Consider the following 25,531-nt stretch of genomic DNA (forward strand, 5'->3'; position numbering starts at 1 on the left):
AATTGGCTACATCAGTATGAACTTGTGAAATATTTTACCTTGAAAAGCAAGAGCATTAAGCCAGTCACATGCCAGTAATCATAGCTACTCAGGATGCTGAGATCTGAAGATCAAAGTCTATGAGACCTTTACATCCAATTGACACAAGAAAGCAGAAAGTGGTACTGTGGCTCAAGTGGTATAGTGCTAGTGCCAGCCTTGAACAAAAAACACTAGGGGCACAGAGCCCAGGCCCAAATTTGAGCCCCAATACTGGCACAGAAAACAAAAAGCTCAGTGCTTTATTTACCTCTGTAGAGTTGTTTTAAGCAAAATACTGAAGCTAATGCAAAATAAACCACATGTGTTTGTAGCTAGCAAATTCAGATAGAAAAGCTGCCTAAGTCATGTGGTCCATGACTCCAGAGGAAAGAAGGAAGCGGAACCTAAATGTTAAAACAATCACTTTTAAATGAGAGCTCAACCTATAAATAATGTAACTAGGATTATGGCTTTTGTGAAGTGTGACTGGTGGTGAGCACCAAGAGTATCTTAGGACCTGAAGGCTGCCTCTGAGTACTACTTTTAGCTAAGCATTGCTGCATGTGCTGTATTTTATAGTTCAGAGAAAACATTTTGTAAATTTGGTATGTTATCTCACCACATAGAAGGCTAACGCAGGAAGTTCACAAGGTTGAGGCTACCCTGGGCTAAAATCCCAGCCACTGAGATGGGGAAAAGAAGTAGAGAAGCCAGACACTAGTGTCGTCGTCCTGGAGATCCTAGCTATTTGGGAGGCTCATAAAGAGGATTGTGGTTTTGAGGCCAGCCCTGACAAAAAAGTTCATGAGATGTCCCACTTCCACTTTTATTTTTCAAATAAAGAAAAATATTGGAAAAGAAAATGTAAAACTATTTGCAATTACATGACTAGAACTCAAGAATACAGTAAACATGAGGAATAAGAATTATGTGAAATACTCCACTAATGAAATACAACTAACTAGCTTATAAATTTTAAGGGCATTACGTGAAAAAATAAACTTTTCTGAAGAATATAGAATACCTACTTATATAGAAAGACAATGCTTTCTTGAAGAGAAGTAAACAATGTTGGAATGTCTTTCAAGTAAGCTATACATTATTGCCTCAGTAACTAGGAAATGAGAAAAATGGTACCTCGTATACTGTTACCTTAAAGATAAAACCTCATATAAATTCTATCCAAAAAGAAGTTTTAAATGGCCTCTTATATACACCAGTATTATTCCTCTTCTAAAAGATCTCTAGGGAAATACCTGTACTCATCTAAAATACACAAAAGGATGCTCTCTGCAGAGAGCACTGGAGAAAATGCCAACGGCAGAAGAAATGAGCAGTAAGGAAAGATGTGTTGAGTTATTCAGCAGGTATTTACAGAGTCCTTTTCTTTGTGCCAGGTGCTGTCCTGGACTTGGGACCAAGTGAAGGGTAAGAAGTGACACCCACTGTCTGGAGCTTAGAGTCTCAGCAAAGAGGCAGAAGACAGTTAAGGAAAGTGGTTTGAGCATGTATAAGAGAACAAGCACTGGGAAAGGCACCGTGTTGTGTATTTTTCAGGTACCACACTCTAGGGTACCTGGTCTGAGTCATCTGGTGAGAGCTGTCAGCACCTAAGGGAAGGAGATGCAAAAACCAAACCAACACAGTTCCTTCCGTTCACCAGAGCAACAGCTGATTGACCGACCGTGAGCTGCTCTCTGTGGTCTCCTGCTAAGCCCCTAACTGGGATCCTGGGACTGGACAGTGGCTGATGCAAAGCAAGTTCTGTAGCCTAGGAGTGCCCACTAATGATGCAGTGACTTTCTTTTGAGAAGTCAGGAGACTGTGCTCCTAGTCAGAGTCTAAACAGGAGGGTTTGACATGGAAGGCGTTGATTTATTCAGAACCTAGAGGGAAAGCGTTGAGGCCTTTCCTTTCGTGGTGTACACTCTATTGGTTATAAAAGAATTTGCTTTAGAAAACAAGGAAAATGCAAATGGTCATCACTAAAGGAGTGGTTCAATAAAAGCCCCTAGAAGAATGCTGTATTCCAGATCGTGGAGATACAACTGAGACTGACTGAAAACAACAAGCCATAAAACTGAACTTATGCTTTAGTATTTTTCCACAAAACACGACCAAATGTTCCTCTGGGGGGAGAAGAGGGAGGAGTACCAAAGACACACACTACTCTGAACATTAACCTGGGAAGCAGGCAAGAGGGAGACAAATACTACTTCCTTCTGATTATAAACCTCTGAGTGAAAAAAAAAAAAAAAAAAAAACCTGCTTTTATAATTAAAAAGGACAAAAAGCACCTGAAGAATGAAACCTAATGGCTCAATAGTAGAGTGCTTGCCTTGCATGCATGAGGCCCTGGGCTCGATTCCTCAGTACCACATAAGCAAAAAGAAAAAAGCCAGAAGTGTTGCCGTGGCTCAAGTGGTAGAGCGCTAGCCTTGAGCTGAAGAGGTGAGGGACAGTGCCCAGGCCCAGAGTTCAGGCCCCATAACTGGACCCAAAAAAAACACAAAAAAAACCCAGAATGAAACCTAAGAACTTGTAAATGCCTACTTGTTATTGCATGGGAAAAACAGCCTTCACCAAAATATACCAGAGAACCTGCAGTCTGTGAACAGGACATCAGCTTTCACAGAGAAGACTCAGATTATTTTTTGACTCTTAGCATAGCTATAAAACATGCCAAGTCTAGTGGGAGCCTAAGCTCTTTACTCTAAAAGTGGGAAAAGGGGCTGGGAAGGTGGCTCAGTGGTAGAGCACTTGCCTTGCATGAATGAGGCCCTGGGTTCGATTCCTCAGCACCACATAAGCAAAAAGAAAAAAGCCGAAAGTGGCGCTGTGGCTCAAGTGGTAGAGCGCTAGCCTTGAGCTGAAGAGCTGAGGGACAGCGCCCAGGCCCAAAGTTCAGGCCCATAACCGGACCCAAAAAAAATAAAATAAAAGTGGGACAAACCTAATTGGTTGGTGAGGGTCCCAAGCACTGTGAGGTACTGAGGAGGCAAGAGGTACTCAAGGCAGGGTAGTTGTAATGGTGATCACTTTTGTATGTTTTCAGGTGTATGTCCATATTCACGGCAAATGTACAATGAAATGTTGACCAAAACAAATGACAAACATCAAAATGGTTTCAGACATTATATCTAAAATACAATTTTTTAACAGTATGGTCACATGACTCTTAAAAGATATAAGAACAATCTAACACTTTTGTAAACTGCATTTTTTCTTATACAGAGTACTGTGAAGAAAGAAACATATGTACAGCCATTTGCTTTCATTAATACAGCTATTCTGTCCTGCAATACTGGAAAGGTGGAATGTGTCTGGCACAAAAATAACCCCTAAGAATTACGAATTAGAAAAACAATTTTAAAAAAGATTCTTTTCTGTTAGAAATATAAAACCTGTGGCTTATGGGGAAAAATTAAAAACTTCAACTGTACAGGTGTCTTGAACACTTAAAAGTCTGTCCCTTTAACCAACCAACTTGTCAACAGCAGTGTTTAAAATATAAATAAATGGGCAACACTGCCCAAATAGCAGCACAGTATGAGCAACTCACAGTAATGCTGCGGGGTGATCTCAGTGTGGAAAAAGTAACCTTCCCAGCAACCTGCAGTGGTACACCGAAGAGGACATCGCCTGGTGCTGCAACCTGTAACTGAGTGTCCATCTTCTCACAACTGCACCATCAGAGGTACCAAAAATGATTTGTTTAAAAAAACAAGTGGGTGAGGAAGGCAGGAGTAAGTGGGCAGCTACTACGTGGTCTTCCTGAATCCCTTTAGGATGGGGTAGATGTTTTCAAATGCTTCATAAATTTCTGCTCTGACTTTAGCACCTACAGATAGAGATAAATGTGAAATGGCATGCGATGTCATCATCTCAAAGCTGCAAGCCATCACTTCAGCCCAGCCCAGCCCAGCCCAGCTTTTCTTTTGTTGGTTACAGAGACGGAGTCTAGCGAGTTACAAACCTGTAGAGCTCAGACTCCTGAGTAGCTAGGAATATAGGTGAGGGCCAATTCAGCAATTTCCTTCATACAGATTTTTTAAATTACAAAAACAATATACCCACTAGCTCTGTCCCCCCAGTCCACAGCTCTTCCCCACACTCCATCCTATACAAATTCATAATCCAGACCCCCCTGTCCACAAGTGTAGCTCACATTTCATCCTTCACCAAGACATAAAAGAGCAGCACTGGAGGCAAAATATGTCTCTCCATTGGCATCCTCAGCTAAACTACACTTTCCTTTGTTGCTTCATAATGGTACACTGATGAACCCCAAACTCCAGAGGATTTATTCCAGCTAAACACATGATCTATTATTAGTTTATCAGTGTTGCCATACCCTGCCTACTCACCCCCATTGCTCCCATCAGGCAAGAAAAAAGGCTGAGTAGGGTAAGAAGAATTTAAAACAACAACAACAAAACACAACCTTGGTGCTTGTGACACACACATGCCTATAATCCTAGTTATTCAGGAGACTGAGATCCAAGGATCACAGTTTAAAGCCAGCCCCCACAGGAAAGTCCAGGAGACTCTTATCTCCAATAAACCACTTAGAAAAAGGCAGAAGTGGTGCTGATTCAAGTGGTAGAGCGCTACCCTTGAGCAAAAGAAGCTCAGGGACTGAGCCCAAGTCCTGAGTTCAAGCCCCATGACTGGCCAAAAAAAAGGAAAAGACACCTTCAACATGTTAGACAAATGTACCAACACAAGTTTCTTTTTAGCACTGAGAAAACTCTATCCTTGTAACTCTCAAACTTTGAGACACTACCTCCCCTTGTAACTTACCTGTTAATACAACTTTTCCTGAAACAAAAATAAGGAGAACAATTCTGGGTTTGATCATTCTGTAGATTAGTCCAGGAAATAACTCTGGCTCATAGCTAGAAGGATAATAGCAAAAGGAGTTTAGAAATCGAAGTGTCTCATGTTTCCAGATATTATTGTGATGTTCCCCACCAAAAAATTAACTACTGGTTATGTACTCTCCTATCACCTACTCCTATGTCCAGTGAGCCTGGGCTATGAAGTCTGGAGAGAAAGAGAGAAAGAAAGAGGAGAGAGAGAGAATGTTCATACATGCATAAATACAGAGAGAGAGAGAGGGCTGGGAAGGTGGTTCAGTGGTAGAGCGCTTGCTTTGCAATGCATGAGGCCCTGGGTTCGATTCCTCAGCACCACATAAGCAGAAAAAGCTAGAAGTGGCGCTGTGGCTCAAGTGGTAGAGTGCTAGCCTTGAGCTGAAGAGCTGAGGGACAGCGCCCAGGCCCAGAGCTCAGGCCCCATGACTGGCAAAAAAAAAACCCCCCAAAAAACAAACCAAAAACAGAGAGAGAGAGATAGAGAGAGAGAATGAAAGACAGTCAAAGAAGATGGAAAGAGTATGTGTGTGTGTGTTTTCATTCTATCTGTTCTTTATCCAGATTCTCATTCCTCCCTTTATACAAGAGGTTGTGGATTCAATTCATGTACTTAAAATGTATTCAACAACATAAAATATAATTCATTCTAGTTAAGGGTATTTTAGGGTATCATTAAATTACATGGAAAGTGACAATCTGGGGAAGATGTTGTTATTCCTTAGAAGAGCAGGAAGAAGTCCTGGAAGAAATACAATTAATAACTATATCCTTTGTTCACATAATATATACATTATGATGACATCCTCTGAATCTCCTATGTGTTTTATTCTGAACAAACTGTAAATATAGTAAAGCGATGCCAAAAGTAATCCCAGCACATTTCAGACTCACCTACTAAACTGCTGATGAGTGAGCACAAGGCCTTCCAATCTTATGGGGAATTTCACATCACAACTTCCCACCATGTTCTGAATCTTGAAGTCTAAGAACTTGGCTGGAAAACCCAACTTCTGTACAACCCTGGCATATTTCCTTGCTGCTAGTCTGGACTGTTCTTCACTAGAGAAAGGAAAAAATGCATTTATACTGAAGTTAGCTGATTCAATCATTTAGAAGAATGACTTATTAAAAGTCTGAATTAACGTATCAGGAATAAACTGGTCACTCTCCTTCCAATATGACAAAACAGCAACACATATTAACAAGTTCTTCATAAAGTATTCCTGCATCCTCAATGGAAAACTGTGGGCCTACCAAGATGATCAACCTTTATATCAAATATTTGGGGATGCAACAAGTAGTACCACCATCACTGTTATTATTACTTTTTGTGCACAAATTTCAATTGAGATGAAAACTTGGCTTCATCTTAACAGAAAAATGCTGATGCTATTAAAGTTCTATCCTTTCTATCATTTTTTATTCTATGCCTTCATTATTAGGTAAAACTATGACTCAGGAACTTGAAGAGTTTATGTAAGAACAATAAAATGCAAGTGATAATGCTACAAAATATTGTCATGTGCAGGAAATCAGAAATGCCAAAAGTGGGGCTGGGAATGTGGCTTAGTGGTAGAATGCTTGCTTAGCACGTATGAGGCCCTGGGGTTGGTTCTTCATTGCCACATTCACAGAAAAGGCCAGAAGGGGCACTGTGGCTCTAGTGGTAGAGTGTGAGCCTTGAGCAAAAAAACTCAGGGACAGTGCCTAGACCCTGAGTTCAAGCCCCAGGACCAACAACAGCAACAACAAAAAAGTCCATCTTGGCTCTGCTGGGGTGAAAGATGGGAAAGAGGGGTGGTGGGTATTATCAGGAATGGGGAAGTCTAATAGGGTGAATATGGTTGTAGTAATTTATATACATGTATGAAAAGAATTGTTTTAGGAAGAGAAGGAAGGGAAAGTGATAAGAGGGATGAGACTAATCATGATAGTCACTAAAATTATTGTTTGTTTGACATAAAATTTTCAATAAGGGAAAGTGGTAGAGCACTTGCCTTGCATGCATGAGGCCCTGGGTTCAATTCCCTAGCACCACATAAACAAAAAGAAAATAAGCCAGAAGTGGCGCTGTGGCTCAAGTGGTAGAGTGCTAGCCTTGAGCTGAAGAGCTGAGGGACAGCGCCCAGGCCCAGAGTTCAGGCCCCATGACCCAACCCAAAATAAAAAATTTCAATGATAAGGGGCTGGGAAGGTGGCTCAGTGGTAGAGCGCTTGCCTTGCATGCATGAGGCCCTGGGTTCGATTCCTCAGCACCACATAAGCATAAAGAAAAAAGCCGGAAGTGGTGCTGTGGCTCAAGTGGTAGAGCGCTAGCCTTGAGCTGAAGAGCTGAGGGACAGCGCCCAGGCCCAGAGTTCAGGCCCCACGACCAGACCCCAAAAAAAAAAAAAAAAAATTTCAATGATAAGCCAGGCACCGGTGGCTCATGCCTGTAATCCTAGCTACTCAGAAAGCTGAGATCTGAGGATCGGTTCAAAGCCAGCCTGGGCAGGAAAGTCCGTGAGACTCTTATCTCCAATAAACCACTCAAAAAGTGGAAGTGGCGCTGTGACTCAAGTGGTAGAGCACTCACTCACCTTGAGCTGAAGAGCCCAGGGACAGTGCCCAGGCCCAGAGTTGTTTTTTTTTTTTTTTTTTGGTCCTGTCGTGGAGTCTGAACTCTGGGCCTGGGCGCTGTCCCTCAACTCTTCAGCTCAAGGCTAGCGCTCTATCCCTTGAGCCACAGTGCCACTTCTGGCTTTTTTTTTTTTTGCTTATATGGTGCTGAGGAGTCGAACCCAGGGCCTCATTCATGCAAGGCAAGCGCTCTACCATCTTCCCAGCCCAATGATAGAATATTAAATATAAGCATATTTGATATTTATATTCATATAAACAAAATGCTGCCAGGCACCAATGGCTCTGCCCATAATGCTAGCTACTCACAAAGGATCACAGTTCAAAACTAGCCTGGGCAGAAAAGCCCGTGAGAAGCTTATCTCAATTAACTAACAAAAAGCTTAAAATGGAGCTATGGCTCAAAGTGGTAGAGCACTAACCTTGAACACAAACATTCAGAGACAGCACCCTTTCCCTGTGTTCAAGCCCCAAGACAGGTACCAAATCCGTCCGTCCGTCCATCCATCCATCCATCCATCCATCCATCCATCCATCCATCCATCCATCCATCCATCTATCCTAAGAATTTGAGAGAAAGTACAGAAGGATATCAGCTAAAATAATCATACCTCTTATTTTTATTTGGTCAGACTATTAAGCTTTTCTTCCAGAAAAAAAAGGGCACTGATAGATCATGCCTGCAATCCTTAGCTACTCAAGAGGCTGAGATCTGAGGATCATGGTTTGAAGCCAGGCAGGAAAGTCTGAGACTCTTCAATTCAACTCCAAAAAAGGTGGAAGTGGAGTTATGGCTCAAGTGGTAGAGTACTATCCTTGAGCAAAAAGAAGCTCAGGGACAATGCCCAACCCCTGAGGTCCAACCCCAGGACTGGCACCAAAAACAAACAAAAAAGGTCTTGGGAAGAATCAGAAACATCTGCCCAATAAACCAAAAGTTTCTGATGTTCTATGCAGAGGAAAATAGTAACAAGAAAGGTAAATTTCAAAGTTCCAAATAAGCAAAAATATCCACAGCCCCCTAAATATTAATAACTCAAGCACATTGTAATCATCTTTTCAAGTTTGAGTTCATACAAAGCTAAGCAGATGTGGAACTCAAGCAATGGCATCTTTTGACAGGCATAGCTCTTAAGATGTATATAACTTGTAACTGCAAATGAAATTAGTTCCATTGGGGGCCAGCTGCTTTTTTTTCCCCATCAGTCCTGGGGCTTGAACTCTGGGCCTGGGTGCTGTCCCTGAGCTCTTCAGCTCAAGGTGAGTGTTTTACCACTTAAGCTTCAGTACCAAGGTTTTCTGGTGGTTAACTGGAGCTAAGAGTCTCACGGATTTTTCCTGCCCAGGCTGGCGTTGAACCATGATCCTTAGTTCTCAGCCTTCTGAGTAGCTAGGAATACAGGCATGAGCCACTGTTGCCTAGCAAGGGACAGATGCTTTTGTGGCAACCATTAGGTTTGAAGTTCTATGATTCATAATCAATTTTTTTCATGAATTTGCTTTTTTTCCCCACCTACTAGTTGTACCGTTTACTTTCATCAGTGTCCAGTGAGCTCTGCTGCACTTTTTCACAAACAAAAAGTTATATAATTGTTTTTACATATAAGAATCTTTATTAATAGTAATTTAATTATTTAATTTGCCAGTCCTGGGGCTTGAACTCAGGGCCTAGGCACTGTCCCTGAGCATCTCTTGCTCAAGGCTAGCACTCTACCACTTTTTTTTGTGTGCTGTGGGGCTTGAACTCTGGGCCTAGGCACTGTCCCTCAGCTTTTCAGCTCAAGGCGAGCACTCTAGCCACAGCACCACTTCCAGTTTTTTCTGTTTATGTGGTGCCAAGGAATTGAACCCAGGGCTTCATGCATACTGGGTAAGCACTCTACCACTAAGCAATATCCCCAGATCCTATTAATAGTTTTGATGTTATACTATATGTAACATATGAAACTTAACTATAGAGATTGTATACATGAGTAAAAATTGTATGTCCAAAACTGATTCTTCATTTTAGGAGTGAACTGCATGCTATCTAGGGACTAGAATCAACCATTTTAACAATCACATGTAAAAAGTGCTAGCCTAACAACCTAGACACCTTTTCTTTCATAACACACAGACCAGGAGAATGAATTCCTTACAATTACCTCTTAGCTCCTGTGCACACCATTTTTCCTGAACTGAAAATTAGTGCTGTGGTCCGTGGTTCCCTTATTCTCATGATTACGGCAGCAAATCGCTAAAATGGTGACAGGAAAACATTAGTGAAGTCGTTTTAGAGAACTAGTGATAAGAAGACATTATAATTAAAGTGAAGAACCTAGTACAAATAGTTATCAAACTATTTTTCCTATATACCTGTTCAGGATTTATGTTTTCTTTTGTGCTAATACTCGGACTTGAACTCAAGACCTGGCTATTGGCACTACCATTTGAACCACACCTCCACTCTGTTATTTGCTGGTCAATTTACACTCAGCTATGTCTGCCTGAACTGGCTTTGAACCCTGACACTCAGGTCTCAGCCTTCTGAGTAGTTAGGATTACAAGTGTGAGTTGCCAACATCTGGCTATACAGGATTTTCTCAAAGGTAACAAGGAACATATCAAATTAAGTCCAATTAGGACTACTAAGAAAGATAACTGTAAATTGCAATGAGAGTTTTGCAATACTTGGTTTTTGTATTTTAGTGTTTGCTTGGTGATGCTAGGGGTGGAATCCGGGGCCTCATGCATGCTAAACAAGTACTACATTGCTGACCTACATCCCCAGATGGGTTCTTGGTACTGTCAACCAAGACCAGGGCCAGTTTCTTATTCTGTGCTGCTCATAATGACTAGCTCTCTACAAAATTTTTATTAGTAGGAACTTTAGGCAGATAAACTGAAAAACCTTTCTGCCTCCAGAGATTAACAAACCAGATTACAAGCATTATTAATATGTAATAAGATCCTATGTCCAAATGGCCTTCCTACAAAAGGTAGGAAAGGAATCAAAGTTTTCGTTTATACTGTCTGCTTTTTATGTTTTTTACATGTTCACTGTTTAAGAACTCTTTTCTTGCTATAACTGTAACTCATGTGGATTGAATTAATGTCTTTGGCAAAAGGCAAAGCATCCTTTCAAATAAGTTAAAATTGTAACATATTAAAATCTATGTTTGTTTATATAAATAATCCATAACATTTCTAATTATCAAGATTGGCAAAATAAGAGTGTTCACATATAACATTTAACTAAACAACAAAAAGCTAATCAAGATGAATTGCTCCCTTATTATAGAAATAGTTTTTAATTTTTTTAATTTTTTGGTGCCAGTCCTGAGGCTTGAACTCAGGGCCGGGGGCCCTGAGCTTTTTTGCTCAAGGCTAGCACTCAACCACTTGAGCCACATCTCCACTTCCGGTGTTTTTGGTAGTTAACTGGAGGTAAAAGTCTCACGGACTTTCCTGCCTGGGCTGGCTTCAAATCTTAATCCTCAGATCTCATCTTCCCAAACAGCTAGGATTACAGGCCTCTGCTACTTGGCCAAAATGTTATTTTTAAACATCAGGACATAGGCATATATATACTCTTTCCCCGAGTCAACTTGTCTCACCAAAAGGCTTCCTAGCCTAGAAATAGAACTTCCAGCAGCTCTAAATCAAGGCTCAGGATCCACAACAACTTCAATCTTACTATCTATTGCCTCTTCCCTCTCCCTACTGCCCTTTTTTCAGACAGAGTCTCTCAACACAGCTTAAGTCTGGCCTCTAACTCCTTATCCTCCTGTCTCAACCTCTTGAGTCCTGGGATTATATGCATATACTGGTACACCTAGCTCTCATTTCTACTGCTTAATATTAATCATTTTTGGCTCTTAGTTCCATCATTAAATTGGTTATCAAGCTTTTCCAAACATTCAAAGTAAGAACCTCAGATCACCTAATTTCTAAGATTCTGAAATGGGCTACCCATAGTGGTGCATATCTGTACAATCACAAGTTCAAGACCAATTTAGGCTAAGTAACAACACATTGTCTCAAAAACAAATAAAAGATCCTGAGTTCTAAACAAAACAAAACAAAAAAATAAGCTCTCGCCTTTAATCCTAGCTACTCAGGAGGCTGAGATCTGAGGATCATCGTTCAAAGCCAGCCCAGGCAAGAAAGTACGTCAGACTCTTATCTCCAATAAACCACTAGAAAACCCCACTAGAAAACTGGAAAGGGCGCTGTGGCTCAAGCAGTAGAGTGCTCGCCTTGAGCTGAAGAGCGCAGGGACAGCGCCCAAGCCCAGAGTTCAAGCCCTACGACCGACAAAGAACAAAACAAAATAAAAGATCTTGAGTTGGTAACTGAAAATGAAGCAAGAACATGATTTCAATGGGTTGTACAGATATTTATATCCTAGCTAGGAATTCCCTAAAATGTGAGAAAAAAGACTGGTTCAAAGGGAAATAGGGTGGGGTGTAGCTCAGTTGAAGAGTTGCTGGGCCCCCAGTGGCTCATGCCTGTAATCCTAGCTACACAGGAGGCTGAGATCTGAGGATCACGGTTCAGAGCCAGCCTGGGCAGTAAAGTCCGTGAGATTCTTATCTCCAAGTAACCACCAGAAAACCAGAAGTGGTGCTGTGGCTCCAACTGGTAGTGTGCTCACCTTGAGCTGAAAAGCCCAGGGGCAATGCCCAGGCCCAGAGTTCAAGCCCCATGACTGGGGAAAAAAAAAATGAGTGCTAGCCTTAAGCAATGCCCAAGTTTAAGCCCCAATCATTTAAGATAAGAAAAAGAAATAGCCAGGCCCTAGTGGATCATGCCTCCAATCCTAGCTACTCACAAGGCTGAGACCTAAGGATCAAGGTTTTAAAGCCAGCCTGGGCAGTAAAGCCTGGGAAACTATCTCCAATTGAAGCACTAAAAAGCCAGAAGTGGAGCTGTGGCTCAATGGTAGAGTGCTAGCCTTGAGCAAAAACACTCCTAGCCTTGAGCAAAAACACTCAGGGACAGCACCTAGGCCCTAAGGTTCAAACACCAGGACTGGCGCCATTTAAAAAAAAAAAAAAAAGGCAAATGAAAAACTGAGTTTCTCAGGGAGACACCTCAAAGTAATCGCCAAGGGTCTTTGGTCCACCATGGAGCTGTGTACTCGGATTATCTATCTAAATGGAGAAGGGAGCACCTCCTTAACGGCATCCAACTGGCCGCCGGCTGTCAGTAGCTTAGCCAGAGAAGGAAAAGACTGCATTCTGTCCCCAGGGGTTCCTTCTGTTCTCTCTTTTTATTGTATCTATTCAACAGATACTACTTCCCTGGTATAAAGGCTGACAGTTATCTGATGAACCTGTGTTGGATGTTCACCTTTTCATAGAGCTGCTTCTGCATGATCTGCTCATGAACCCAGCTCTTTCCAGACCCAAACAAAATGTGTCTATCTCAGCCTCTAAGAATATCTACTCATTTTCAAATTTAAAAAAACAAAAAACAAAAACAACAACCAACATTCCATTGGTATAGACAAAACCCCTTTTTCTTTTTCTTGCATTTTTGTACTAGTACTGGCATGCCAGTACTAAGGCTTGAATCCCAGGCCTTGTGCTCTTGCTTAGCTTTTTCACCCAGAGCTGGAAAAAATCTTTTTTTTTTGTCGGTCGTGGGGCCTGAACACTGGGCCTGGGCGCTGTCCCTCAGCTCTTTAGCTCAAGGCTTGCACTCTACCACTTGAGCCACAGCACCACTTCCGGGTTTTTCTGCTTATGTGGTGCTGAGGAATTGAACCCAGGGCCTCATGCATGCAAGGCAAGCACTCTACCACTGAGCCACCTTCCCAGCCCCGAAAAAATCTTTAATATACAATTAGCTGCTAGCTTAATCACTTTCTACAATGACAGAAACTTTGTAACTTTCTCCCCACTGAGAAGGGGAGAAAAAAAATACTAGGAAAAAAAATTATATAAGTGTAGAAAAACACATTGTAATAAACCTTCTTTACTTACTATTCAACTTTTAACAATTACTAACTCTTGGTCAATCCTTATGCTCCCTGCCCAATGCTCCCACAGGATTACTCATGTATATATCACACACATACTACATAGTAGTTCAAAACATAAATGGGAGTCAGGCACTTATGACTTATACCAGTAATCCTAGCTACTCAGGAGGCTGACATCTGAGGATCATGGTTCAAAGCCAGCCTGGACAGGAAAGTCTGTGAGACTTTCCTGAAAACTGAAAGTGGCACTGTGGCTCAAAGTACAGAGCACTAGCCTTGAGTAAAAAAGCTCGGGGACAGAGCCCAGACATTAAGTTCAAGCCTCACGACCAACAACAAAGGAAATGATATTCATTTGGCTGGTGCCAAGAAACTAAAGCGTAACACAGCTTTCTGATCTAGGGACTACTAGAAAATTTGTGTTTTACTGTATAGTTTAAAGTACATGAAAATGGGTCTGACCTTAGGGTTATATTCAGCATTTCGAGCACGAAGTGCAATCGTCTTCAGATCAAGTTTACAACCAAGATTCACTGTGGATACAATATTTCTGCAAAAAAAAATAAAAGTAAAATGAGGTAAGTTTAACTTTCATACAAGGTTTAAATGATCTAGGAATCTGATATTTTCACCAGGCATTACTCTTTCTTGTAGTGTTCAAGTTCTCTTTTTCTCTCTCCTCACCTGTCCCTTCCTCTCCCATCTCTCTCCCCATTCCCTCCTCTCTTCCTCTCTTCTCCCTTCCTATCACATGCATACATATCATCTAGCCCAGATTTCCTTACTTAGCATTCACAATGTATTATGAGGTGGTAATTACTAACATTCACACATTCAAAGGAGCTGAGGCCTCTGGACAGTACCCCATTCTAGTATGCACGTGAGACTCAGGTGGAGAACTAGGGCTTGGGTCTCTCTCCTAAGCCTTTCCTAAATCAGCTGTTCTCTTTCTCTGAACTCTGAAATACCACCAAGGTCAGCTCATTATTAAAAAGTATCTGTAATGAAAACAGGCAGGCAAAACTTTCTCAGGCCTCCGAAAAAGTTTTTGGAAGGATGAGAATCCCATTTCTTTGGCAATGGGAAAGATGTGATTTCTCACTTGGTTTGCTTCAGTAATTCATGATACATAGAGTCATCATTGGTTACCTTGGTCCAGAAGGCCTCTGTATGTATTCTTGACTTATTCTGTAAATAACTTATGAAAGACAAAGATATGAAGCCAGGTACTATTGGGTCATGCCTGTAACCTTAGCTATTCAAGAGTCTGAGATCTGAGGATCACAATTCAAAACCAGCCTGGAGAGAAAAGTCAACCACCAGAAAACCAGAAATTGCACTATGACTCAAAGTGGTAGAGTGTTAGCCTTGAGCGAGAAAAAAAAAAAAAAGCTCCGGGACAGCAACCAGGCCAAGTTCAAGTTCAAGACAAAAACAAACAAACAAAATACAATATTATGAAGCTGGGCACTGGCAACTCATACCTGTAATCCTAGCTACTTAGGAGCCTGAGATCTGAGGATCACATTTCAAAGCCCAGGCAGGCTCTTATCTCCAACTATCTAACAAAAAGATGGAAATGGAGCAGTGTCTCAAAGTGGTAGAGCACCACCAGCCTTGAGCACCAAAGCTCAGGGACAGCACCCAAGCCCAGAGTTTAAGTCCTATGACCAGCACCAAATAAAAGATACAATGAAAACAACTTTATTATAAATATTAATGGAACAGCAAACTAAACTTTTTATTCTACATTTTCCTCATTTTTGAAAGCATGTAAATATGAAATGGATAACATCCTCTGAATGCAATTCAATTGTCACACACAGACCTGGAACAGTGCCATCCTGATGATATGGTTCTAGATAAGTATACAAAGACAATAAGTTCTAACTCAAATGTTGCTTCTGATTATATTTCTCGTACTTAGAAAGTGGTCTCTGATACATAGCCATAAACCCAGATAGGTTGAGAGCTTTGATTTCTCCATTATCTATTTCCTTCCTGTCACCTCTGTATACAAACATGCTTTCATCATCTGTCTATGATCTGCTCAAGTAAATTATGGTGTGTGTATATATATATATATATACATATATATGTGTGTGTGTGTGTCACAAAGTTAGTCATGTAATAGATAAATGCATTCTCATTTATTTTCATAAAATATTTACCTTAATTCTTCATAAATCTAAAAAAATTTGAGAATACTGAACTGCCATCCAGTCATGGTGTTATTAAATAATGGAAACTGAATGTGGCTGACTGGATGCCTTATGGAACATGAAAAACAAATACACAGCCCAAACTAGTTCCAATTTATGACTTTAGCCAGAAATAATACATACTTAATGTCTATAACTGAAGTTATTCAAAAACTTTGCTGGATCCTCAATTACACACCACTGAGTTCCAAAAGGAGTAAGAGCTGAGTTATAAATGACAACTATGTATGTAGTAAGGGAAATAAACTGCACAAGTGAGTAATTTTGATTATAAAGATTCCTTTAGCTGGGCACCAGTTGCTCACGCCTATAATTGTAGCTACTCAGGAGCCTGAAATCTGAGGATCACAGTTCAAAGCCAGCCTGGGCAGGAAAGTCCATAAGACTCTAATTAACCACCAGAAAATCAGAAGTGGTGCTATGGCTCAAGTGGTAGAGTGCTAGCCTTAAGCTGAAGAGCTGAGGCACAGCACTCAGGGCCAGAGTTCAAGCCCATGACCAACAAGAAAAAAAAAAAAAAAAAAGATTCCTTTAATTTGTTCAAAAGTACATTCTTCTCACTGACTAGTAACTGGAAACTTCTGGCTGTTATTCAGGAAGGAAAAATTTCTTTTCCCTGCCCCTTAAACACTGTTACATATAGGCAGAAATCTCATTTGGAAGATGCCACACTCATCTTCTGGGAAAGACACAGATCTTCAAAGATCTGCATGTAAAATATGAATATGAAGAAAATCAGAACCACTATACCAGTACCAACACTATAATTACCCCAGAATTCACATGACTGACTCAGCAATCAGCTACAAGTTAATGTCCAGCAAGAGTGACATGAAATTCACCTTGTATTTTAGTGGCTCAAGTACAGAAAACAAAAGTGACCCCATTTCTAAAAATGTTAGGAGACCCTTTTGCTTAGGGCATTGACTCACAGCTCCCGTTCCTTCTTAGAAGACAGATGAAGCCACCTGTGACACATGATTACCGCTCTGCCATGCTTTTAAGTATATCAACTATCTGAAAGCAACGCCTGTAACACAGCTCTAAGGGCCTCCTCTGGCACCAGGCACGGGGCACGGGGCACCCACACACCAAGTACTCACTGCAGCTGTGGTACGATCCCAGAGCTCTCAGAGGCTGGTGTGGCAGGAGTGATAGGAGTCATAGGTGTCATGGGAGAGGGATACAGGGGAGTGGTGCCTGGCAAGGGTGCAGTGGTCAGAGTCTGAGAATGAAACAGTTGTGGAGTCTGGCCTGAGGCCCCCTGTGTCGCCTGTTGAGAAGTTGATTGCTGTACTGCAGCTGCAGCAGTTACCACTGCCTGCTGCTGCTGCTGCTGCTGCTGTTGCTGCTGTTGTTGCTGCTGCTGTCTTTGTTGCTCTTCCAAAATAGACAAACTATTGGTGTTCTGAATAGGCTGAGGAGTCAGACCTGTGCCATAAGGCATCATTGGACTAAAGATGGGTATTCCAGGAGTCATGGCACCCTATAGAAGAAAGCACGGGAAACAATGGGTTAGGCCAATGCTATCATTTATGGGCCTTGCGTGGTGATACCACAGGTAAGACATATAAAATATAAAGAAATTTGCTACTCTGAAACATATTCCACCTTAATATTGAATACAGTAGAGGAGAGCTTAGAATTGAAATCCAAATGTCACTTATGAGGAAGTTCTCTAATCTCCCAAATCTATCCAAAAGGGACATAATCAGAGCAACTCATATCCCTGTTTACAAGAGGAGTACCTTATCTGTCTCAATGTGAATAACCAATTACATGCTCACCTAAAGATATCTACCTAAGCATTCAATGTAGCAGGCATTTAGAAAATGCTGAACTGTTAAATAATCATAAGAATGATTAGTATTACTATTAGAATACTATTCAAAGAGTTGCTCACAGCCAGGTGCCAGTGGCTCATGCCTGTAATCCTAACTACTCAGGAGGCTGAGATCTGAGGATCACGGTTCAAAGCTCGGGCAGGAAAGTCCATAAGATTCTTATCTCCAATAAACCACTAGAAAACCGGAAGTGGTGCTGAAAAGCACAGGGTCAGCGCCCAAGCCCAGAGGTCAAGCCTCACAACTGACAAAAAAAAAAAAGTTGCTCACTTGGCCTCACAAAAGCATAAAATAATAAAGCCCATCAAATACTAGCAACCTACTTTTCTCTAACACTTCAATACTTTTGGGGCATTGTTAAATTTACTAATTTACTAATTTACCTAAGTCCCACAAACAGCACTTTGGGAAGTGAAATGGACCTTCCCATGTAAAGATAGTAAATTGAGATTGGCACTGGTGGCTCATACCTGTAACTAGCTAATGAGAAGGCTGAGATCTGAGGATTGCCATTTTAAGCTAGTACAGGCAGGGAAGTCTATGAAACTCTTTGACTTTTTTTTTTTTTTTTTTGTCAGTCGTGGGGCTTGAACTCTGGGCCTGGGCGCTGTCCCTCAGCTCTTCAGCTCAAGGCGAGAGCTCTACCACTTGAGCTACAGCGCCACTTCTGTCTATGAAACTCTTATCTCCAGTTTACCACCAAATCAGCTGGAAGTATAGATGTGGCTCAAGTGGTTAAGTGCCAGCCTTCAGCAAAAAAGTTCAGAGTGCCCAGACCCTAAGTTCAAGCCCCAGGACCAGCACAAGAAAGGAAGAGAGGGAAAGGGAAGGGTAAAGTAAACAGGGGAAGGAAAAGGAAAAAAGAAAAAGAGACAGAAGAGAAGAGAAAGACATGAAATGCATGCCTAGAGAAACATTCCCAAGATCACAGGTCTCTAGCAGATGAGCCAGGATCACAAAGATCCTAACCCTAACACAACCTTTCCTTGACAATAGAATCTATGAGGCTCACAGAATATGCAGAGAATTAAAATATGGCTTTGTAAATCCCTTAATATCATTTGCAACGTTCTATATTTTTTACATAGAGGGTCCCAAGTTTACTTTGATTCTCAAATTCACATAAAGAGCCATGATTTTTTTTCACTTTCACCATTTTATTTGGCAAACAATACAAGATAAATATGTCTACAATACTTACGTTACAGCAAGAATACAAAAGGAGAGGCTGGGCACCAGTGGCTCATGCCTGTAATCCTAGCTACTCAGGAGACTGAGATCTGAGGATCACAATTCAAAGCCAGCTCAAGCAGGAGAGTCTAGTAGACTCATCTTCAATTAACCACTAAAAAGCCAGAAGTAGAGTTGTGGTTTAAGTGGTAGTGTGCTAGCTTTGAGCAAAAAAGCTCAGAGACAGCACCAAGTCCCTGAGTTCAACCCCCAGGACTAGCACAAAAAAAAGACTGTCTTCTAGACAAAATACTTAAGATAGCTTCCAAACAATTCCCAAAGTAAAACACTGTTGTGTCTATACAGAGCCTAACAGAACTTTTCAAAAACTAAAGGAAGCTTGAAAGAAAGATACTCACTTTTAGTAACAGATAGCTAAACAACCACCTTACAGTACAGATATCCAACCTCCCTCCTACTTTATTACCTGGGGGGAGGCCAAGCCCTGAGCATAAGGAGGCAGGCTGTTGTTCTGATCCATGGTGCTCACTGTCTTCAGTACTCCGTCTTTTCCTAGAGCATCCCCAATACACTCTACTCAGCAACTCTCTCAGTCCTCTGGGTTATCTTCACACATCAATCAAAAATGATGCTGCTTGGGAAAAAAAGTTGAAGTTTAATATAAGAACACAGGTAACCAGTATCATAACTACTGTTTTGTGGTTATACAAATCACAAGAAAACCAAAGCATCCAGGCATAGTTGTTCATACCTGTAATCCTGACTACTCAGAATATGGAGGCAGGAGGACTTTGAGTTTCAGGCTAACTTGGCAGGTGAAAATGATAACTCCTCTGTACATCATCTTTATAATAACAATGAAAATATTAAAATGCAAAACAAAAGGTGATAAAGTACTTGCCTAGCATGCTCAAGGTAAAAAACAGAAAAAAAAAAAATTGGGGGCAGTCATGGGACTTGGACTTGGGACCTGGGCATTGTCTCTGAGCGCTTCTGATCAAGGCTCATGCTCTACCACTTTGAGCCACAGACCCACTTCTGGTTTTCTGGTGGTTAATTGGAGACAGAAGTCTCACAGACTTCCCTGCCCCAGCTGGCTTTGAATCAAAATCCTCAGATCTCAGTATTCTGAGTAGATACAATTACAGACGTGAGCAAACAGTTCCTGGCAAGAAAAAAACTTAAAAAAAAAAACAATTAAACTATTGTGGAATATTTTATTTTTGGCCTCATAACTTTTTTTTTTTTTTGGTTGGTCATGAGGCTTGAACTGTAGGGCTTGGGTGCTGTCCCTGTACTCTTCAGCTCAACAGGAGTGCTCACCGCTTGAACCACAAAGCCACTTCCGGTTTTCTAGTGGTTACTTGGGTAAGAGTCTCGCAGACTTTCCTGCCCGGGCTGGCTTTGAACTGTGATCCTCAGATCTCAGCCTCCAGAGTAGCTAGGATTACAGGCGTGAGCCACTGGGTGCCCTGCTGGCCTCATAACTTAAAGCCTATTCTTTTCACATTTCTTATAATTACATGTCCAAATGTCAAGGGCCCAAAACTAAAATTACTTGTTGTTACATGTTTTATACTCTGACAAGGTTCAAAATTAAAGTGTCGGGCTAGGAATGTGGCTTAGTGGTACAGTGCTTTCCTAGCACGCATGAAACCCTGAGTTCAATTCCTCAGGACCACATACACAGTAAAAGCCAGAAGTGGCACTGTCACTCAAGTGGTAGAGTGCTAGCGTTGAGCAAAAGAAGCTCAGGGACGGTGTCCAGGCCCCGAGTTCATGTCCTAAGACTGGCAACCTTCCCTTGGCCCCCAAAAAATTAAAGTGTTAAAATCAGCATTAAAAACTGAGGCAAAGCTGGGAATGTGGTTTAGTGATAGCATGCAAGAAGTCCTGGGTTCGATTCCTCAGTACTGCTATAGCTCAAGTGGACAGTGCCCAGGCCCAGAGTTCAGGCCCCATGACCGGACCCCCCCCCCCAAAAAAAAAAGAGACACAAGCTTAGACCTAAGATTGTAGTTTGAGGCTACCCTAAGCAGAAAAGTTCTCTAGACTCCATCTTGAAAAACAACCAGCAAAAGCATGGTTAGAACTGTGACTCAAGTGGGAGAATACCAGCCAAGCATGCATGAGGACCTGAGTTCAAACCCTAGCACTATCAAAAAAGAAAAAAACTGAAACCAAAAGTCTGTACCTGTCCAAAAAATTAAAAAATTCAGTGAGCCAGGCACTAGGGGCACTTGCCTATAATCCTACTCAGGAGTCTGAGATCTGAGGATGGAGGTTTAAAGCCAACCAAGACGTGAAATTCTTCTACACAATAATCCATTTAAAAAAAAAAAAAAAAACAGAAACGGAGCTGTTGCTAGAGCACTAGCATTAAACACAAAAGCTAATATAGCATCTAGGCCCAAAGTTCAAGCTCCAGGACTAGCATAAAAGAAAAAGAAAAAGAAAAATCAATGAGACCTCATCTCAACAAACATGCCAGGTATGGTAGGGCACATCTGTCATCCCACCTAAGTGAGAGGCATAGGTAAGAGGATTGTGGTCCAGGCTAGCCACAGCAAAAAGCATGAGACCAAATCTGAAAAAATAGCATAAAGTGGAAGCCTCTTGTCTGGCAAGCATCAAGGCCCTGAGTTCAAAACCCCTAGTACTGGGAAAACAAACAAAACAAATAAAAAACATTAGGAGCCAGGCTCCAGTTGCTCATACCTATAATCCTAGCTACTCAGAAGGCTGACATCTAGAACCTTGGTTCAAAGCCAGCCCGGGCAGGAAAAAGTCCATGAGACTCTTATCTCCAATAAACCACCAGAAAACCAGAAGTGGTGCTGTAGCTCAAGCAGTAGAATGCTCGGTAGAATGCTCGCCTTGAGCTGAAGAGTGCAGGGACAGCACCCAAGCCCAGAGTTCAAGCCCCACGACCGACAAAACAAACAAACAAACAAAATAACCCACTTTTGTAGAAGCTAGGTATGAAGGTAAATGCCTACAATCCCTGTCCTCAGGGGACTGAAACAGAGGATAAGTTTGAAGCAAAGACTATCTCAAGAACCAGAAAAATAAAACAAATTCCAATGCAAACTGTACTATCAGAGCAGACAGCTTATTGACTATAATAAAAATGTATTTTATTTATTTATTTTTTGGTGGGGTGGGGGGTCCAGTTGTGGGGCCTGAACTCTGGGTCTGGGTGCTGTCCCTCAGCTCTTCAGCTCAAGGCTACCACTTGAGCCACAGCGCCACTTCTGGCTTTTTTCTTTTTGCTTATGTGGTTCTGAGGAATCGAACCCAAGGCCTTATGCATGCAAGGCAAGCGTTCTACCACTGAGCCACCTTCCCAGCCCCTATAATAAAAATTTATAATAAATATAATTTTAAATACCACTGTTAGGCCAAGTTCAGGTTTTTAAACCTCTCACTCAATTTTATACCTTTCACAGTATCTTGGGCATAAAGTTTAATAAACATTGAATTGGATTCAATATGCTTTTGTGTAATCATTTATTGAGTTCCAACTGCAATGAAAAATTGCAGAAGCAACTATATAAATAATAAAATGTTTTCAGAGTAAGGGCTGGAAATGTGGTTTAGTGGTAGAGTGCTTGCCTACAATGTATGAAGCCCTGGGTTCGATTTCTCAGTACCACATAAACAGAAAAAGTGTGCTAGCCTTGAGCAAAAGCAGCTCTGGGACAGTGCCCAGGCCCTGAGTTAAAGCCCCAGAACTGGCCAAAAAAGTAATTATTTTACCTCTTAGAACACCTTAATGATAGCTGTCTTATGTAGCATTCTTCTTTTTCTTTTTTCCAGATAAGACAAAGTGCTGCCTCAAATTCCAAAGGTAGCCTAAGATGGCCTTGAACTCAAATCCTGTTTCCATCTCCTCAGTGCTGAGATTGCAGAAGTACACCACTATACTCAGCTTTGCTGGGATCTGAAGTTACTTGCTAATGAAAGAAATGTAACTCCTAAAAGACATTCCCTACTACCCCCCCCCCCCAGTGGAGAAGATCCAATCCAGGACCTCACATAAGCTAGACAAAGGGCTGTATCTTCAGCCTCTAAGAGATCTTGTCAGTTCAGCTCAAACAGACCAATAACTTGCTGTGGGGTGCAGTGACAACAGAATGTCAAAAAAAGATTAAATGACTGAATGAGTTATCAACATGTGTCTAGTTATATAGTATGCACAGAAAAATATTAGCTATTATTATAAATGTAAACACCGGTTATCAGAAGATAGTCTCATATAAAACATATAGATCTCACACTTAAAAGCATTATGTCCAAAGACCCACATTAACTTCAAGAGTAAACAGCATGGGGCTGGGAAGGTAGCTCAGCTGGGAAGGTATCTCAGCAGTAGAGTGCATGCCTTGTAAGCATGAGGCGCTGGGTTCGATTCCTCAGCACCCCATAAACAGAAAAAGCCGGGAAGTGGCGCTGTGGCTCCAGTGGTAGAGTGCTAGCCTTGAGCTGAAGAGCTGAGGGACAGTGCCCAGACCCAGAGTTCAGGCCCCATGACCGGCAAAAAAAAAAAAAAAAAAAAAGAGTAAACAGCAGGCACATTCATCTGATATTTGCTGACCCAGTGAAAGTACCCTAAAGATTATCCTACATCCCTGTCATTGAAAAAAAGCAGACAAGCCAGGCAGTGGTGGCTCATGCCTGTAATCCTACTCAGGAGGCTGAGATCTGAGGATCATGGTTCAAAGCCAGCTCAAGCAGGAAAGCCCGAGAGACTCTTATCTCCAATAAACCACTTAGAAAACCCTAAGTGGCCCTGTGGCTCAAGTGGTAGAATGCTCGCCTTGAGCTGCAGGGTGCAGGGACAGCACCCAAGCCCAGAGTTCAAACCCCATGGCAAACAAAAAAAAAAAAGGCAGACAAATGTGGAGAGGAAGGATCCTGCCTCTGAAATATGTCAAATATATAGGAAAATTATATTTTTCTGACATTATTATCCTATAATAACAGAAGTGCTACAGATATAAAGATGAAGAGTATGCAGTCCTCTGCATCAAACAGTTTAACTAAGTAAGCTGAATATGCTAATACACAAAGTGCTTATGCATTAAGTACGCTAAGATCCATGAAAGCAGAAACGAAATCTTTCTCTGTGCCTACCACCATGCTTGGCATAAGTATATGATCATGAATGGATGCGCATATGTTGTAGAAAACTAAAGAATACAGACTGAAGTACTCTGAAAAGACGACAGTGTTTTCTCTAAGCAGGGACCATCTAACACAGCTCTAACAAGATAAATAAGTTATGAATATCCATGTTAGGTAAAATGAAATGATACACAAAGACATAAAAAGAGTGTATCTGGTAATGCAAATAATGAGCTCTATATGACTATGGACTGCAAGTGAGATAGCAGATATGGGGAGGGTCACATCTTCAAGAGCAGCCAATGTAATTACATAGGCAACAAGAATAAAGGATTGAAGTGCAGCAAGATTGCTTTTGGCAAGAATTTATAAATTTGAGAGGAGAAAACTCGAGGCTGAAAATTCAGTGTAAGGATCATTGGTATGGTTGACCCCCAAGATAATAGAGGTAGACTTTAAGGCTCAAAGTATTATTACAGATTTTTCCAGAACTTTTGGTGGCTCCAGGACACGTGTGTGGGGGAGGGGGGTTGTGGAGCCTGAACTCTGGGCCTGGGCACTGTCCCTCAGCCCTTCAGCTCAAGGCTAGCGCTCCACCACTTGAGCCACACGACACATTCGGTTTTCCGGTGGTTCACCGGAGAGAGTGTCACCGACTTTCCTGCCTGGGCTGGTTGAACCGCCATCCTCGTATCTCAGCCTCCTGAGCAGCTAGGATGACAGGCGTGCGCCACCGGCGCCCGGCCTGCACATGACATTTGCAAACTCCAAGTCTTGGGAATAAGCGAGTGGGTCACTTCACGCTTGCTAGCCTGGGCTCGTCGCTCCTCACCTACGAGATGCGCTGCCTGCAGCGCTCCCGTCGTTTGGGAAGTGAAGAACCAAGGCAGTACTCCGCGAGGCACAGTTCTTCAGTGTTCAAGGCTGGGCGTCACGGAGACCCCGTCCTCTTCCCACCAACGCCGCACGCGGCCGCGCGAGCCGCACCGGTGCCTTTCCCCCCGCCGCCATGCGTTTCCACACGCTGTGCCAGGCTCTCCCCTCTCCCGGCGTTCCCTCCCACGCGCCGCACGCAGGATGCGCACCAAGTCTCCAACAGACGGCTCCCGCGGGCGGCCGGGCCTGCGTGACACGGCCTGCTCCGCGGGAGCGTGGGGCGGGCCCGCTCGGCCTTCGGGGCCCGGGCCGGCCCACCCCGCCCCCCGCGCCGCACGACGGGAATGCCCGCGCCTGGCCCCGCGCCGGCGCCGCGGCCGGGCGGCCGGTAGAGGCCCGAGCCGCGGCAGCGCGAGCGGCGGCAGCGCGAGCGCAGGAACGTCCCTCGTGGGCCCGCGCTCCGACCCCTGGCCGCCCGCCCGCCCGGGGCCGGGCTGGCGGGGCCGTCTTCCCAAGGCGACCTCGAAAGGAAGGAAAGCCAAAAGGGCAGTTACCTGGAGCGACCGCACGGAAGACGGCGACGCGCCCGCGGAAACGCAGTTAAACCAAGTCGGCCCAGGCGCCCGCCACCGCGACCCTCCCCGACCCCACAAGATTCCGGGCGCGCGTTGAAAATGTCACTTCCGCCAGTTCTACTCTCAGCTTCAGCAAGCTATCGCCGCTTAAGCAACCGCCATGTGAAGTGTGGGCGCTTGGTCACTTCCGGTGTTCCCCGGGCGCTTGGCC

General features: G+C 42.7%; 1 protein-coding gene across 3 annotated transcripts; it reads right to left on the reverse strand.

Annotated features, from left to right (window-relative positions):
- Window positions 1-1,000: 1,000 nt before the first annotated feature.
- On the reverse strand, window positions 1,001-25,428 carry Tbp (TATA-box binding protein). 3 transcript variants are annotated; one of them, XM_070010614.1, is made up of 8 exons: window positions 25,300-25,428; window positions 19,209-19,373; window positions 16,811-17,193; window positions 13,948-14,035; window positions 9,662-9,753; window positions 5,790-5,957; window positions 4,825-4,919; window positions 1,001-3,862 (listed from the first exon to the last, which is right to left on the reverse strand). In XM_070010614.1, the coding sequence occupies exons 2-8, from the start codon at window positions 19,260-19,262 to the stop codon at window positions 3,783-3,785; spliced, it is 960 nt and encodes a 319-aa protein (XP_069866715.1). In that variant the 5' UTR covers window positions 19,263-19,373; window positions 25,300-25,428; the 3' UTR covers window positions 1,001-3,782. The 3 variants fall into 3 exon arrangements, with proteins under 3 accessions (XP_069866715.1, XP_069866716.1, XP_069866717.1); XM_070010615.1 differs by having other exon boundaries at window positions 19,209-19,376; XM_070010616.1 differs by lacking the exon at window positions 25,300-25,428 and adding an exon at window positions 24,702-24,909.
- Between the last annotated feature and the right edge of the window lie 103 nt (window positions 25,429-25,531).

This window comes from Dipodomys merriami, unplaced genomic scaffold (genome assembly GCF_024711535.1).
Source record: "Dipodomys merriami isolate MVZ:Mamm:240054 unplaced genomic scaffold, mDipMer1.0.p SCAF_8, whole genome shotgun sequence".
NCBI classification, from domain to species: Eukaryota; Metazoa; Chordata; class Mammalia; order Rodentia; family Heteromyidae; genus Dipodomys; species Dipodomys merriami.

Bases quoted from the DNA above. Each gene is read 5' to 3' on its own strand.
- Tbp (XM_070010614.1), bottom strand. From the start codon at position 19,262: ATGGATCAGAACAACAGCCTGCCTCCTTATGCTCAGGGCTTGGCCTCC. The intron at 17,194-19,208 runs GTAATAAAGTAG...TTTCTTCTATAG, and splicing joins AGGGCTTGGCCTCCCCCCAG to GGTGCCATGACTCCTGGAAT. The intron at 14,036-16,810 runs GTGAGTACTTGG...TTTTTTTTGCAG, and splicing joins GGGATCGTACCACAGCTGCA to AAATATTGTATCCACAGTGA.